Below are 18,290 nucleotides of genomic sequence, written 5' to 3'. Positions count from 1 at the left end.
GCTATGGGTTCCTTAAACAAAAATCATTTGAAGTGAGACCTATGATCTTTTTGGCTATCTGTGTGAGGGTGACATTTTTCCCACTGGTCAGCAATGTAAGAGGCATTCTTCCCATTGAACATCAGACTAATGTTGATAATGATGAGCTGTTGATATAGTAAATATAGTAGGAGTTCTCTAGAACTAGAAAGATATCTGAAAAGTTCTCCCACGATAAAAATGTTGAGAAATACTTCTGTAGACCATCAGATTCAGACTTAATTTTGCTTTTTTGTTTCTGGGCCATCAATGAAGGTGCCTACAGATTTTGGATGATTGGCAACATCTTATCACCCGGAGATGCCTCTGTAAAACCATCTGATGCATAAACAAACAGTCAACTCGATCTAGTAAACGGTATATTGCCTAGACCTATCTGAAAGGTTCCCCCAAGTTATAAAGGTCGAGAAACCCTGCTGTAGAACATAAGATGGAAACTTAATTTTGCCTAGTTTCTGGGCCATCAATGAAGGTGCCCAAAGATTTCTGGATGACTGGCAACATCTTACCACAGAGAGATGCCTCTGTAAAACCATGTGAAGCATAAACAGTAAACTGGATCTAGTAGACTTCATTTTAGCTATCTAGCCTAGTCATATCTGAACCATTGCTCAAGGTCCACATATATTTTAAAATGCAGCTGGTGGATGACTGGCAAGGTGGTTTTTTTACCTTACTATATACAAAAAAAAAGCTTTCAATGGTATATGTAACAGACCAAAAGGTAGAGTTCATAAAAACATATTCCACAAGAACTCACAAACCCTAATCTATTCAAAACCTAAGTTTCTGGCTTTGGTCAGTGTGACCTACTTTTGTTCCAATATTTCATCACAAATCTGGAGTTTCAAACAAATAAACAGACAAAAGGATATTTATTTTTTACAGTCTACAAATTCATTTTTTTACAGATTAAAAATATCATTTTGCTACATATGAAACACACAAAGAAACTGAACTGGAAACAGTATTAAACCTCCATCGTTATTAGCACCAGACACTGATGCACTTTTTTCCAACACACAACCATGTATACAATCATATATTCAGACGTGTGACATCTCATTCGCTGAAGTCTACTGTCCAACATAGTGGAGGGAGCAGCCAGGAGGCTGAGCTAACAAATCAACTAATCGATGCATTGGAAAGGAATGATGTCACATATGTGGTGCCAATCATTCTAATGCCACCTAATGTACCCGAGATACAAAAAATGTTGCAGGTCCAGCTTGTGTACCTTAACACAATTCACCAGGGTGAATGAGGCCATCGTCCCAGACCTAAGAGGCAAAGCTCCAGTAATCATTTGTCAGTGTTTAATAGTCCCCCTTTGACATTGCTAAACATTTTTTTTTTTTTTTACAGCTTCGTGGCAGAATTAGTGTAGATTCAGCCCCTGTGCCCTCATCCTTGCTTCAGTACATAAAGCTGAACCTCAGGGATATAAGCAAAGCAAATACCTTACTTCAGTCTTATGTAAATCCTCATTCAGCAGCATCACACTGGGAAAGGAAGGGGCGGTACCTGGTGCCAATCAGGCTACATGTACGCAAATGTGCTGATAGAAGAATGCAGAGAGATAACCCCATATGTCAGCTGCGGCTACTTTACTATCGCAGGCTGAAGACAGGGAGGTGACCTACTTGTATCACTTATCTACACCTGGTCACCAGGTAAGCTGTGCTAATAAATAGGCCTGTTTCAATCTCGTCTTTGCAAGTCCGAATATTACTTATTTAAAAAATAGTTACTGCTGTACTTAACCCGTGCAGGGCTATTGGTGGAATCCAGAAGGACCCGCCTGCAGAAAACTAAAGGGGCAAATACAGTACCAGCCACACCTAGGAAAGGGAGACCGGTCACCACACCAGGAAGCTCCTTCCTGCAGAGACACATTGTAGGAGTTCTTTCCTGCTGTAGTACTGCACAGATCTGGAAGAGCTATACACATGATACAGTTTCTTCCACCTGGAGTGCAGCTTTAACCAAACGCTTGGATTTCTATACAAGCCAAAGAAGCAAAGCAAGGATATGGATGACAGTCCTGGAGTACCTTTAAAAACACAAAAAGAGCACTGAAGGCATCTCTACCTCTGTCCTGACAAGTTCTCTTTCAATTTAGCACTACAAATATTCAGACACCTGCCCTACATGGTGCTTTATCAGTGGGTCAAAGCCCAAAATAACGCCTATATAACATACAAAATACATGACCGACTTTCACTCGCAGTAAGCCTGTACTGGGAGAATTAAAAGGACATCACTGCTGATCTGCTTCTGAAAACGTTAGTTTCCTGGCACAATTTGTTCACTGATAAGCATGTAAAAGTAAATGGAGAACTTCTGATCTTCATACTTGTTTCATATGACCTAAAATCTGAAAAATCCAATTCTAGTCCTCAAGAGCCATATACAGGCCAGGATTTTATTTTTAAATAGTCTGACCCTTTAGTATGGACACCTCTGGCTTATGCAATCTCCTAATACAGATTTCCTTTAAAGGGGTTCATGATCCAAATGTAAATTTTTAGCGCTGCTACAAGGCAAGAAAAGCCCCCTGAAAAGTGGTATCCATTAGAAAGCACCCCATATCTGGCTTTCAGTACCAGTGGGAAGAATACAATGCCAGTGTGGTGCTCATGTACAATACTGACCGCACAGTATGACCCGGAATGATGTCTGCTCCAAAACTCAGCAAAGTGCAAAACACCTGCTGCTGTGTGACCTATGCCCACCCAGAAGTATCATTGATGAGGTCTCCAATGGCCAAGGGAACCCACACAGCAGTGGCTAATGTAAACTCAGACAATTGCCTGACCTCTGCTGCATCAATCAAGAGGTTGCCGGTTTCACCTAATAGTTGTCAGGAAGCCATACCCTTGCCCAGGGTTCAGCTTTAACTATTTCCCAATCCGCCTGAAACAAAAATGTATAAAAAAGCTGCACTGTCTGTGGGGGTTGCACGAGTACAGAGGTCCCATAGCAATTCTAAACAAAATAATTCTTTTCAACACATCTGCCTGGCTGTGAATCTGATGTATAGTTCTGTACTTAAATAAGGAAAAATACAACTGGAGGCATGTAATCCACACATACTGCACTCATTCATTGCTGCTCACACGTGGGGATGTAAAGGAAGGAGCACACTGTCCATTAAGTGTCAGATGGACACAGCTTAGCTTCAGTGACCTACAATAGACCAAAAATACCACGTGCTGCCAATGCCCAGCAAACCTATACAAAAACTCCACATCTGCTATGCCTGCGGCACAACAACGTAAGGCTGGTGGGGGACACATTTCTGCCGTTCATTGCAGGTGTAGATCCAGCGTGGACGGACGAAGGACAAATTGCCATTATCATTGAGAGCCTGGTGAAGCAGAAGAGGGTTAGTGACAATGAAAGTCAATACTGAGCATTGTGAATGACACACGGGACAGAGGACTCACATCTTCAAAACTGTCATCCCATTCCTGAGCCGTTATCACATACTGCACCTTGTCACTCATGTATTCCTCCAGCTCCCTGTAGAGACATTATAGCCAAAACAGAATGTGAAGGAAGGCCACGTATTGGCTGAAACCTAAATGTTATACAAGTGACAAATTGGAGCTGTATAATTAAGGAACACTTACCCATTAAAAGCTACAATGTACCGCTGGAGCGTCCTCCGTTCAGATGAAGGAAATTCTCCATATAGGAAAAAACGTTTACCAGCAAATAGATCTGTATTAAAAAACAGTTGGAAATTGAAACAATTATATTGGTAACCTCCCTACCAATAAATTACACAAAGGTGGGGTAAAAAGATTAAAGCTGAACTCGGGGCAAAGACACAAAACCACACCCCCACCCTGATGTGTCTTCTCTTTCCAGACCATTTCTTTGCAGTTCTCTCACCTCATCCCATACATCCCATGGGAGGATGAAGGGGGGCTTCCCACAAAATGGAGCATTGGACAGATTAAAAGAGCAGCAGCTGCTACTCTTTTCAAGTAAATCACCTTATTCATCATTCCCTAGGCAAATGAGCAGTTAACCCCTACAATGGGAAGGGGAAGTCACTACAAGGATCATTTTTTCAGCTTTACTACAGTTCCGTATTCATTAGATGTAGCACAAGCACAACAAGTACGTGATTTTGACCTGATATTAGCAACTTAAAGTCCCTTAGCAGGGCTTAGGCCAGAGTAGGAAGGAGCAGGGCTGGAAACCAACCACATGCTGTCATCAGCCTGCTGCTGCTAAGGTGGATTGTAAGTGTAGTCATTCACATTTTCCTGCTGTGTAAATCCCAGGAAAAAAAATAAAAATCCTTTGTAGAGAATTATTTGTATTCAACCCCTTTTTACATGGAGTTCAAATTTAAATGGAAACAAAGCTATACAGCAATAATATAAGTCATAAGAAAACATGCCCGGGTTGTAGGATTCTTTATCTCTTTTTTTTTTACTGTGTAAGGGGGGAGAGTTAGTTTAAAAGGTCAGCATCATATCCTATTTACAACCTGTACCAACCTGGAAGATCGGGAATGGGCAGGTCAACTTCTGGCTCTTCCTCCACATCTGTGTTTTCATCTGTAGACCCAGCATAAGGATCAGTGTCTTCTGGAGCGGAGTTCTTTTCTCTCTTGACCTTCTCCTCCTCCATCCTGGATGTATTTAGATATCATAGGTAAGCAAAATAAAACTGTCTTCTCCCTCCAAGTGTCTGAGCCTCCGTTGATCCAATAGAATACCCAGTGATAACCACACACATTTGGTTTATATGCATCTTTAAAGTAGTTGGAAGTTATAATAAAGTCTGATTCTAAGATAACGTCTGCTTTCCCTCCCACAGTACCAGTGCTATCCAGAAGTACAAGTTATACTTACTTTCTCAGTTCATCCTCTGTATCACCACCTGATTCCTCCTCATCAGGACGTCCTCCACCTGTAAACCAATAGAAGTGTCAACACAGAATTTAGTTACATGAATGTTTAAGGCTAACATCAAAGAATACTTAGGTTTTCTGGGCAGGGTCTGTCTGTATTTGTCATTTGCAACCCCTATTTAGTTGTACAGCACTGTGTAATATGTTATCTCTATATAAATCCTGTTTATTAATATTAATGATAATAATAATAAAACGTAGGTGCTAGGATTGAAAGAGATTATTTTTTTAAGAATTGACAACACTTCAAGTATCTATTGGACCCAAATCATCTGCTACACAAATCAGCTAATACAATAAAACCACCAATTGTGTTCTCCCTGTGCTTTCAAAACAGCTCCGTGGTACCTGTAACCATTACATTAGCAGCAAGTCCTTCAAGTCACACCGACTTCTACGGTGGATCCCACTGCCTTCTCAGCTATACAACACACATGCATCTGGCCTTCCATGTGATCTAGAACAAAATGTGTTTTCTTAGACCTGGCTACCTTTGTTTGTTTTATATGGGCCTTCTATATGGCTATTGTTCCATGGTCCAGTTCTGATGCATGCAAGCCAAGTGTAGGTGCATTCTGAGGTGTGCAGGGGTCAGCATTGGGCAACCAAACTGGTCTAGAGCTATGTAGCACACATTCAGAAGTTGTCTGACACCTTTCTCCTATGGTTAGCATTAGGTTATCCAGCATTTCGGGCTACAGTAGCTCTTGCACTACTTTTGCTAACCTTTGCATACTGGAAACACCTCAAGATCTGTCATTTTGGAGATTTTCTGATCCAGTTACCTAGCTATCACAATTAAGCCCTTGTTAATGTCATATCCTTATGCTTGCCCATTTTTTCTGCTTCTAACTAGCTGATGATTTGCTGCCCAACATGTCTACCCTTTGACAGGTGACATTGTACCTAGATAATGTTATTTTCTTCATCTGTCAGTGGGTTTATTGTTTTGGCTGATCACTGTACCTCCAATGAAACATAAGAATTTGCTATATAATAAAAAAAAAAAACATAAAAGGCAAATTGAATTACATCTTTGCTCCCCCCATTCTAGTGACTAATACGCCCCCAGGGAATACAGATTTATCATAGTAAGGGATAAATTCGTACATTACAGTATGAGAAGTCTTACCCATATCTTCCTCATCTGTAGACGCTCCAAACAAGTCCTCCTCTGTTACTCTCTTGGGTTTTTCCTCCTCCTCATCACTATCCTCCTCTTTTACAGCCACTTTGGCTGGTTGGGTCTTAGCCGGGCTGGACCCCCGATTCTTGTGATTTGTCCGGCTGTTGTCTGAATTCTGACGTAGGACAAGGTAAAAAGTGAGTTACCAGTCCTATCTACCTACATCTAAAAAGAACTGTTTCCCTTGGTTGATAATAAAAGGGAATCATTAAAAAATCATTAAAAAGAGAATCATTAAAGACTTTGATTAGAAAAATACACAAAATAAGTAGCAACTTTTTGTTCCGTGAAGGAGAATCCAAAGGGGAAGTTCCTTATTGATCTGGGGATACTTTTTTCACTACTTTATGGCATTTTGCTTTTAATCTGTCTGGTGCTGAAGGTGATGCCATTCATACTAGGGTTTAAAAGCAAAGGATAAATATGACTAAGTGTACTGGACAGCAAGTTTGCAGCAAGGACAGCATGGATATTACTGCAAATACAGCCAAAGAAAAGTAAGCTCAATACAGGGGAACGAGTTCCTTACTGGTCTGTGTGATGGGGCTTTTGGTCGGGGTGGAGACTCATCCTCACTGTCGTCTTCAGTGCTGCTTTCAGCTCCATCCATCAAATACCTGAAAAGAAATCAGTACTTTAAATTTCTTTTACACCCCTCTTATTGTAAATGTTTAAGTTTATTACTGTATATATATAGCTTGGTCTCTTCCTTTTACTTGTTCAACTGAAACCAATCAGTGGAGTACTAATACCACCCAACACACATGCTAAAGCCAAAAAGTGTATCAGTTTATTTAAAGTGGAACTCCAGATTACTACTCTTGTCTCTCTCTGTCCAATCTTTTGTAAATGTAATTCTGGGCATTTCTATCCCCACTCAGGTAAGGACATTATCAAGTAGACTGGGTACACATCACATTATCAAGGACTAAAGCTATATACACGTCAGATGGTTCTTAGCCGATACGAGCAGCAGGGCCTGGAATCTGACATGTGTACAGCAGCCCTCCGACATCGTTCAAAATCTAACGTGTGTACACAGCCTAAGTGTTATCTCAAGGTAATGTGTTCTTAGGTGTGTGGGTCATAATGCCTACTTCCAATCCATCCCCATCTAGTCAGACTTACTTTTTGTACGGTAAACGCTGCTTTGTTCGGTAACAATCCAGAATCCATTCCTTTTTTACAATGATTCCTCCAGCTGATTTAACCTGGCTGTATTTTGGAGTATTTGCAAAGGCACATCTAGGAATGGAAAATAATAAAGTGTAAAGCATTGACAAGTAACAGATAACAGTCATTTTGTGTCTGCAACCAAAATGGATTGATCAGCAAATTGTCTGCACAAATGTATGCATTGCATCTAACAACAATGACAGCAACAGTATCCTAAAATGTACCTTTCATCATTATAAAGTCATCCCTGAGCTCCTAAGAAAAGCATTTAGTAGAATGTCATTGGTTTCCATCAGACAAGACAAAGCTTTTTCTCAGCCTACCCATTTCCAATAATCATTCACATTCTCACTTTTTGCCACAAAACGAGCCCACTGTGCAGGGCCTGCATTTTATTGCACAAAGTACACAATGCTTATCACTTACACACCTGCTTAGCCTGCATCCACCTAACATGAACAAAATACATTCAATGCTTGATCTGCAATGATCTACCTAAACAAATAGCAGTGTCATTGTTACTAAGAAAAGTAGAATTTACTAATCAAAGAATAAATAACTATGTTGCTAAATTACTTAGAGACACCCTATCACCAACAAAACAAAAAGCAGGTAAAATAAAATAATATAAAGTATTGTTATGTGTTTACATGCAGTGATTTTCTTTGTGAAATTGAACTATGCCAGAAAGAGTCCATTTTCTAGCCTTCTCCCTCATATCACATCAAAAGCTTCTTTTTCTGGAAGTGTCCTAATACCTATGCTGGCCAAGTTCCATTGCCCCTCTCTTCACCTCTTTTTATGCAGCTGCTGGGACAAAAGGTATACTATACCTGGGAGACAACTCTGAGCCTGCTCAAATCATAAGCACCAATCAGAACTTTAACACCCTAATGCCAAAATCCCAGCAGCAACCAGACCCTTTAAGTGTTGTTGTTCTGGGGCTCAAAGAAATAAAAATGTCTCAGTTAAGGAAGTAGTTAAGGTTTCTGTACTTACATGAGGTGAGTGCTGTCTGGGGTCCAGTCTGGCCGGTACTTGGCCCCCATCTCCAGTGCTTTATCCCTGAGGTCTGACCGGAAAGGATTCTGGAAGCCGCTTAAAACAAACACTGTTCCTTGTAAAATTCGATTCAGCTCCATCGGCTGGGAGGTGGAAGAGGTCTTCTTCTTGGTGGTTTTCTCAGGGGGTGGGGTCTTCTTAACAGGAGCAGGACTTTGAGGCTCAGCTGAAACAGCAATGTTTATATGTAAATGTCATGGCTGCAGATCAATACACAATGTCAAGTTATTACTTCCTAATAGGTCCAATTAGATGAAACTTCCACAGTTTTATCAGCTTCCATTAAAATAGAAATACCTTTAATTTTTTTAGGTGCCGGCTGGGAGCTGTTTTCTTTGGAGCTAGATGGGGACACCTTGGCAAGAGGACGGCTAGGGGACTCCTTGTTGAACTCAAACTTGCGTTTTCCAGATGATGGTTCCTGTAAGACATCATAACATTGAGTTATCCATGCAGGAGAGCAATTAAATACAGAATCTGACTTTTCTGAATATAGGAAGGCCATTAGAAAAGGAAAAGAGACTGCCAGCTGATGAGCCGCCAATAAAGTATAGGTCCTTGGAGTTTCAAAATAAAATCAAGCTACAAAGAGATAGTAAAAAAAATACATTTACATTTTCAACATGGTCGCTTGATCAGATTATATACCCACTGGTGATGGGGGAGATGAGAGTTGCTTTTCTTGGTGATATGTTCTCATCAAGTCATCATTTTGTGCATTTTATCCATATTTGATTATTCAAATATAAATATGCATTTATTGGTGGATGTCAGTCTGGTAATGAGGACATTACTAGGCAGACTGCAATGTCTTCATGTAATTTGAGGTTCTATGACTAAAAAAACTGAAATGCAATGAAAGGCTTGGGCACTATTTGACTTGCTGCGCCTTTTGTTGTACAATATGAGAGGATCACAGTGTGCAATGAATTCTTGCACGGATTTACTGAGCAAGACTCAAGGGAAGGCTGCAGTTGAGCTTTAACCTTCCCTAGTCTGTACACTTAACCATCCTCTCATAACTGAACATAAACCTTTATTTGCCAATACAGTGTAAAATAAGGAATTTACTTTAATGCCTGTCCATGCACCAGCTCACATTTGCTTTCTCTTTGCATCCCTGCTAATCAACTTTACTATAAATATACATTTCACACACTATTACAGAAAATAAGCATAAATATAAAACATTACCTTTGTTGGGGCATTGCTGGGGGGAGTTTTAGTGGCATTGCTGGGGGGAGTTTTAGTGGCTGGCTTATTACTGCTGGCATCTGCGGAGCTGGTCCCTTCTAATGCCGCTGAGGCGTAGCTTTGTGAGGATGGAGGTGCTATGGGACAGAAATGGAAAAAAAAAACATCAATAAAAAAAACAAAAAAACAAAAACAAATAATAACCATCAACATTTTATGATCTTCTACAATGTACTAAAAGCCTTGGTGATTGTCCCTAAAAGGCCCTAACCCCTAGAACTAAGAAGAGGGGAAATAACAGTCAATGACTGCCAATAAAAAAAAAATAGCCAAAAAGGTATTTAAAACGCATTTTTGATCAAAATAATACCCATAACTACTCTCTAATTTAAATGAAATCCAGTTCAATAACTTCCCCACTGCCTGTAATCGCAATGAAGATCTTACCTTTTGAAGGGGTATTTTCTGGCTTGCTGGTGCGATTGAAAAAGAGACTCCCAGGACGCATGGAAGACGAAGAGCTTTCCTCTTCTTTCACCTTAAACTGTCCCAACTTGGTGACTTTCTAAGGATTAAATAAACATTAGAACACAGTTTTTCCAACAGAAACTCGATGCCAGCTTTCATTCTACCGCAATTTTACAAAGCTAAAGCAGAAATCTCAATGAGTTCCTTGTCTTTAAATTTAGGCCAATATAAAAAATGGAGCATATATAGAAATATAATGCTAATAGAGCACCCAAAAATTCTCCTGCTTAACCCCCCTAGCGTTCCAGTTCTGTCCGTATTTCCATGCAAAAAGCGTTACATTTTTTTGCATGAAAATTTATTTTACATTGTAGGCTCATAATTGTTAGGCATATGAAATATGTCCAATATTTAATACATTTAATAATAAAATTTAAATAAAAAAAACACAAAAATCTGGTAAAAAAAAAAATACAGAAACATGTAATATAACTGTACAGTAGCATGTATAATATATATATTATATTTATATATATATTATATAAAGATTTCTTTGTATTGAACTCAATACAGCTATTTTATATTCAATCCAATACAAAATTATTTGAATTTCCCCGGAAATCGTCTCTGCATATGCCGGGAGAAAATCAAAGGAAGAAGACGTGACAACGGAACAAGCTAAGTGTTTTTTTTTGTTTTAAGCGACCCCGAGTGTGACTTTTTAGGCAAAGAATAACTATATTTACAGTGTAAAGACCACATTTGCACAACTGTGTTTAGGTGGCTCAACTCAAGCAGTAATAAGTGACAAAAAATGAGTGACAAATAAGCAGTGGGAATGCAATACAAAGTATCAAGCATGACAGTAGACACAATCACCAAGGAAAATGTTGTCTCTATACCCAACGCATTTTGCCTTATGGCTTCCTCAGTGAAGTGCAGAGACTTTAACCAACATAAAATAAGAAAAACAAACGTAAATATGTGTATAGAAAAATATAATACACTTGTAAGTAAATTTTTGTAATATTCTTTACACATTAGGTAAATGAATTGTGAAAATGTATAAAGTAAATGACCATAAGTAAAAAGGAAAATATATTACCTGTGAGTGGGTGACCAATGAGACAGTCCCAAAGTGTAAGGATGTTTGAATGTAAGCAGATAAGAAGGGATGAAAAGCTAGCTAGAAGGCAGCAAAACCTATATGTATTGTGTAAAAAATTATATTACTTACAAATGTATTATATTTATCTATACACATATTTATTGTTGTTATATGTTAAAGTTTCTGCACTCCCGTAAGGAAGCCATAAGGCGAAACTTGTCAAGAATATAGACAACATTCTCCTTGCTGATTGCGTCTACTATTATGCTTGATACTTTGTATTGTTTTCTCACTGGTTATTTGTCACTTATTACTGCTTGAGTTGCACAATGTAAACATGGTTGTACGAACGTGGTCTTTACACTGTAAATATAGTTATTCTTTGCTAGTTATTCCTCTTTTCTCGTCATTTCACAGATATAAAATTATGACAGTTTAAAATAGAACTGGTACATGAATCTTGATACCAACCCCGGCACTCCTCAAATTTTAGGAGGGACAGGCAGAATGATGAGCCAGTCAGAGCCCTGCATTTGTCATGACAAATTAGTTTGCCTTCAAGAATGAGCTTACAGGTGGGTAGAGCAGAGTGATGATTCCATACGTGTGTCTATTTATTACCTCTCAACCTAGGCCGCAGTTCAAGCAAAAACACAACCTACATGGAGTTGCATTAGGTGGACCAGGATTACCGTGTATTTGTGAGGGATACAGTTTTCGGCAATTGCTGAAGAATATACTTTTTATTGGTGGGCCATTTAATTACAGGGCCTGTTCACGCTTGGATGTCCAGACAAGAAGATCGCTAGACATCTAGCTTGAAAATGTGCCTTCATTTGCTTAATTAGGTTACGTTATTTAGGCCACACACATATTACCAATCAAACTTCATACCGGAGAATGAGGAGTCGGTTCATCTTTGTCAGGCGGCGAGTGAAAGCGAATAAATGACAGTCCATATGCCAGATTCTAATGGAAAAAACAAAGAATTTATGTTGAAATTTTTATGGTCTGAGTTTTTTAGGGAGGTGTTACTACTTTGCAATTAAAGTTAATCTCCTAGATTGTAAGTTCTTTGAGGCAGGGTCTTCTCCTCCTTCTAAGTCACTGTCTGTATCTGTATTTAATGTACAGCACCGCGTAATATGTTGTTGATATATAAATCCTGTTTAATAATAATAATCTTCAGTATAATCCTAAAGCGCCTCCCCTGACGCCTTACTCCCCCGCCCTTTAAATGGTAGCTGGCATACTTTTTTAAAGCTGTCACATAATGCATCAGAATAAAGAATCACATGGTCCTACCTTGGGGGTTCATATGAGTGACATAGACACCTGCTATTTGCAGTCCAGCAGTGGGATACTCTCAGTATAATGAAGAGGTGCAACATAATCTTAATTGGAGTGTCAGGGACCAGCTGACACAGACTCTCTGCAGTGCTGGGCCAGAGATCCCTCAAATTATCAAACATTATCAAGCAGATTTTTTTTCCTGGAGAGGGGCTTCAAATGTTTTGATGATAGGGTATGGTTGGTTTATTGTGGCAGTATATAAAAAATTATGGTAGTCCCCCTTGCTTTAGAGAGATATGCTCTCATTCTGGAAATGTACTGCTTGATAAAAATTTGCAGAATAAAAGTTGTAAGCTGAATTCAAAAAAAGCTTGCTGCAAGTTTGCCCCAGCTTAATATTCATAAAAAATAGAAAACAGCAGCATTTTAATAACGCTTACCTTTGTGTATGGCTGAGTGCAAACTATCTTTACTCTGTCCCATTTTTTCTCAGCTGTTGCCTTTACCAGTTTGTCTGGACCGAATATCCTTGTGCGATTCAGGTTGGTTCCACCTTTGCTTTCGCTTGGTGACATGAATGAGGACATTCCCAGGATCACCTGCTCAAAAAGGTAGAATATTACTGCACATTGTAAATATTCTACATCATCAATGTTGTGTTTTTTTTCTATCTGTGGGGGGTGCTGAATAGGCTTGGCTTCATATCACCTTCATATAAATTACCTTTTTATTTCATCTAATTGTTTGACTGCTCCATACCTTTGGTACTACGCTGTCTGCTGCACTCGCTTTTGGAGGGTACTCATGACCCGAAGCATGATTATAAACCACACTTTCATTACAAGTCTAAAACATCAATAACTTGCTCAGCTCCAGCATCATTCCCAACATTGTTGTATTGCTGTACTGTGCTATGTGGCATTTGACTAAGACCTATTGGATAGACACAGGGAGAAAGCTGCTTGCTTGGCAATAATACTAAGATAAAGTATTATTGACTTCACTTTTTGGATTCAATACCTGGGGACACAAAAGAAAGAGAAAATCTCAATGGAAGATTTCCCTCCACCTGTATTGGTTTACCTGTATTACTCTCCAGTATTAGTGATAACTATAACGTTTTGGATTTCCCAAAAATTTGGGTCCAAGTGACAATGGTGACAATTAGAGGGTGAATCTTCCCTCAACAAGATGCTGAAAGCAGAACAAAATGCCAGGGGTTCTAATCTATCCACATTGTATAGAAATATAAAAAAAAAAGCGTGTGTAGATAAAAAAGTGCAAATTTCCAGTAAAATATTCCACACTAACCTCATACTCCTGTTCACTGACAGAGGTTGAGTGACCGACTAACACTTCCACAAAGGCTGAGCCTTCATTTCCTATGTCAACGCTGTGGATCTGCTCTTCCTTTTCAAACTATGACACAGACAAAAAAGCATACATATAATATTAATAATGAAAACATGGGTATGATTTCCACAGACAAATATCTATTAGTACCACAGGAATACACACAGGTAGCCCGTTCTCCATCTACTGACAGGTGACAGACACCATTTCCAATATGAGTGTCATTTATGCTTGGCCTGACACTTTTAGATTATGATAATTTATATGTTGTAAAACTACAACAGAATGGCAAACTTATAAAAAGTATCTTCCACATGGGTTAAAAAATTCAAATTGGCCACACCAATAAATATAAAGAAATAAAAACATACCTACAAGTCCTTAAAGTGGAACAAAAGCCAGAGCCGCGACCTTCAGTCTTTTTGCTACATCACCCAATTTTGCACCAGCGCAGTGTGAGATCGCGTGATGTAGCAGAAAGACAGAAAGAGGTATAAAAAAAAAAAGCCGATCTCACTGCAAATGTGTGAGATTGGCATTTCTTTCCCCTTAGTGGAAAAAATGCCCCTTTTGCGCATGCCCAAGATCGCAGATATCCCAGGAGTCTCTGTGCTCCCATCCAGTCTTGATCACCACAACAATCAATATTAAAAGGGGTGATGCTGCAACCTTTTTCTTTTTTTTTAAAAAAAGGGTGTTGCACTAAAGAAAAAAAAAAATACAATTTTTACTTTATATATAAGGGTTGTCTATCTTTTATGTAAAGTAAATAAGTTGAGTTTAGGTTTGAACGTGGGATCCACATGTGGGATAATAAAAATGATTTTTTTAAACATTTACAATGGCAGATGAACGAATGAACGCCGTACACACAGTGCCTTTCTGTTCTATAGAGGGAGGGCGAGTGAACAGAACCGTGCTGTGCTCTGCTGCAATGCACAACAGTTGTTTCCAATCGGTTGTTCATTGATCCCCCAGAACAAATCAATGAATGACTTTAGTGTATCCCTGTACATTATTAATATGGTTATTATTAAACAGGATTTATATAGTGCCAACATATTACACAGCGCTGTACATTAAATAGGGGTTGCAAATGACAGACAGATACAGACAGTACATGTCATATTTCTGCCCAAGACAAGCATGTTCATCTCTCCTGAGAATAATTTGATGTGTGTGCGTAGCCTGAGATTGCAGTGTTGTGTTGTCTTTTTTTTGTTTAAACTTTTTTTTTCTTTTTACAGCTTTTGTTGCAATTCCCCCTCTTACTCTTAGGTATATCTTCCTTTAGGCTCTGGCTGAATTCTCTGTGAGCCCAGGCTGTCATGGATAGACAATGAGTGTGCTTCACCATATCACCCTGGGCTCACAGCACAATACTGCATTAAATGTCGCAGTAGTCATTCATTATATGGCGCACTTTCTGCCTGATGAAAAAGACGAGAAGACAAGACAACAGATTACCTAGATGAAGGCATGCATGTGGTAGTTTAAAAAAAAAAACATTCATGTGGGGCAGAGAAACCTTTTTAGAAAAAGTTCTGCGTTAACATATCAAACTGTTGCAAACTTTGTTCCTCACCTGCAGAATGACAGAGATCTGTTTTTCCCCAATATGTTTGGCTTTCCACTTGCGGTATGTGTCAGGTTTCAGCAAGTTCTCTGCTGTATGGGTCTGAAATACAAAAAGAAGTTAAAAAGAAGGCATGTACTATATATATAAAAACCCAGACAGCCCCTGTATTGTGACCAAATTATTCAGTAGTCACCCAAAAACAGCCGGGTGGTTACTGAAAAGTGGCGGGTGGTGGGCCCAGCTATAAGGGTCTAGGGAGAACACAGATATAAAAAAATTATTTTAGCTTTGACAAGAATCTTCTAAGGGTTTTAAAGTGTCAGTGACCACCCAACTCTTAACAAACCAAAGTTGCTTGTTGCTGAAACTGCATTCAGTATCAAGCACACAGATTACAAATGGTGACCCACTTAGCAATTCTTGGATCACTCTAAAACCCCAATTTATATTTCACAAGGATACTCACTGTGTCTGCACTGCTGCAGGAGACCACGTGCTTCAGTTTGATCTCAGGCATTGTTCAGTGATATTGTCTCTTCAACAGATTACCTAATCCTGCTTCAGCTGCACAGAGGGTGCGCTCCACCTCCCAGACTGCCTTGCTTCAGTAACAGGTGCCAATGCATGCCCACTGCAACATACATAAAAGCAAATTTAGGATCCGGTTTTATTTGTACATCACATTTCCTTATAATATTTTTGCTGCATTTTTTATTCCAGTCAAAGGAACCTAGAGAGCTTCACAAAGAATTTGGTTCACCTAAATGTAACCGTCGCCCCTCTACTGATATTTGTTTCCTATACTATACCATCTGGTGAGGAAGCAATGTGAAAGCTCTATGTTCCTCTAGTGGGAGCTTCCACATGGCTCAGTATACCTCCATGACTGGCACAAGACAGACACTCAGCATTGCATTGTGGGGGCAGTAATACAGGAAGAAGTAATTGAGCTTCACATGCAATTGCAGCAAAGTTTTACAAGCTGATGTGTTTTGTTGTCTGCAGAATGCTATTCTTGCTCTCTGATGATCTCCGCATACTGCACAGCATTAATATACAGAACAGCGGGCAGACACTGACATTGGACACACTACAAAGAGCCAGAATAGGGAGAAGAAAGCTACACCTAATATATAGGAAGGGCAACTTCAAGGATTTTTATTGTGAGTAACCCTGGAGGGCTGATAATAAGTAATACTCGTACAAAGGAGGGGGCAATAGTAATATGGACTGTAATGATGGCGGAGCCATTGGTGGGTATGAAGAATAACAGTGAAAGGGCCAGTGGAGGGTATGAAGAGTAATGTGGAGGAGCTAATGATAAGTATGGATTCTATCAATGGAATGACTAATGGTGAGTATGTAGAGTAAAATGAAAGGGATAATGGCGAGTATAAATAGTAAGATAGAGGAGCTAAGGGTGAGTTTGACGAGTAACTTAGAGGAGTGAATGGTGAGTATGGATCATATCAATGTAAGAGACAAGATATATATGAAAAGTAACATGAGGGTACCAATGGCAAGTATAAAGAATAACACGGAAGAGATAATGGTGAGTATGAAAAGTAACAATGGAGGCGCAAATGGTGAGCATGAAGAAGAGTGAATGGTGAGTATGGATCGTAACAATTAAGGGGCCAATGAGGAGTATGAGTAGTAAAATGAAGGAGTCAATGGCAAGCATGAAGAGTAACATGGAAAAGACAATGGTGAATATTAAGAGTAACAAGGATAAGCTAATGCGGAGTATGGTCAGTAACTTTGAGGCGTTAATGATGAGTAACCATTGGGATCTGTTAGAAAGTAACACAAGGGGGGGGGGGTGAGTATGAGGAGTAACATATGGGGGGGGGGGATGGTGAGTATGAGGAGTAACATATAGGGGGGGATGGTGAGTACGAGGATTAACATGGAGGTACCAATGGCGTGTAGGAAGAGTAACAATGGTGAGTATAACGAGTAACCCCGGACATGGAGATGGGTAATATTGGAGAATAACCCCGAGGGGCGATTGATGAAGGTAGTGAGCACCCCTGAGGGTATAATACTTTGGATATTGATAAGTATAATAAGTAGAGAATACTCTCGGTGTTGTAATACAATGGGAGTATTAGTGATGACAGGGCCTCTTTATGGAAGTGTTGCCCAAACACACAATACCTCCCCCAATGTGCTGTTTATGTGGCCTGCAGACAAGTCTGGGCAATACCCGATATATAAAGTGAATCATTTCCGAATCCTTATCATATACCGCGGCGGTAAGGCCTAGGGGGATCCTCTTTATTACCCCCTCTGCTCGGTATGCGCTCAGCCTTGAACACAGCACACACACACACCGGAACATACCATCCATACACGTTTCCCGGGAAGATGCCGCGAACAAACCTCCCGCCCCGGAAGTGATCCCCGGCCAGTAGCATAGTGCGCACAGGATGTGAACGGCCGCCATGTTTGAACACCCGGAAGATAGTAAAGAAGATTTCTTTGTGGCAGCCACCTTTGTCCACCCAAAAAGGCTTTATATACAGAGTACAGCAGTGCCCGCCATCTTGGTACACCCTGTGAGAGCTAATGTAAGTATGTATTGTACAATATAAACATAAAACTACTTTTTGTTTTATATTTTAATGTGTTCAATATTTTTTATATTTTCATTCATTCTCACCCATTTATTATTAGCAGTACCTTCCTATATACGTACCTTACTGTTACTATTCGTGATGTTAACTGGTCGGTTTTGATCCATGTCCTAAATCAGCCACGAAATACATTCAAAACAATTATTTTTCATCCAATTTGTTTCTTACCTCTTGGTTACCTTGTTAGGCTTCCTTATCCATGCAAAGATTGTTTTTAATATTATTGGGGTGACCCCCTTGGCCTTTCTTTGATAGCATAC

General features: G+C 39.5%; 1 protein-coding gene across 2 annotated transcripts; it reads right to left on the bottom strand.

Annotated features, from left to right (window-relative positions):
• Positions 1 to 897: 897 nt before the first annotated feature.
• On the bottom strand, positions 898 to 17,801 carry XRCC1 (X-ray repair cross complementing 1). 2 transcript variants are annotated; one of them, XM_072425892.1, is made up of 18 exons: positions 17,738 to 17,801; positions 15,858 to 16,022; positions 15,398 to 15,490; positions 13,771 to 13,878; positions 12,900 to 13,058; positions 12,061 to 12,135; positions 10,038 to 10,155; positions 9,591 to 9,727; positions 8,694 to 8,817; positions 8,334 to 8,562; positions 7,287 to 7,403; positions 6,688 to 6,775; positions 6,105 to 6,273; positions 4,914 to 4,971; positions 4,557 to 4,690; positions 3,675 to 3,765; positions 3,489 to 3,564; positions 898 to 3,409 (listed from the first exon to the last, which is right to left on the bottom strand). In XM_072425892.1, the coding sequence occupies exons 2-18, from the start codon at positions 15,906 to 15,908 to the stop codon at positions 3,296 to 3,298; spliced, it is 1,941 nt and encodes a 646-aa protein (XP_072281993.1). In that variant the 5' UTR covers positions 15,909 to 16,022; positions 17,738 to 17,801; the 3' UTR covers positions 898 to 3,295. The 2 variants fall into 2 exon arrangements, with proteins under 2 accessions (XP_072281993.1, XP_072281994.1); XM_072425893.1 differs by lacking the exon at positions 17,738 to 17,801 and adding an exon at positions 17,643 to 17,662.
• Positions 17,802 to 18,290: the final 489 nt, after the last annotated feature.

The sequence above is a fragment of the Pyxicephalus adspersus genome, chromosome 11, assembly GCF_032062135.1.
Source record: "Pyxicephalus adspersus chromosome 11, UCB_Pads_2.0, whole genome shotgun sequence".
Taxonomy (NCBI): domain Eukaryota; kingdom Metazoa; phylum Chordata; class Amphibia; order Anura; family Pyxicephalidae; genus Pyxicephalus; species Pyxicephalus adspersus.
This window is presented reverse-complemented; position numbering and strand designations above follow the sequence as displayed.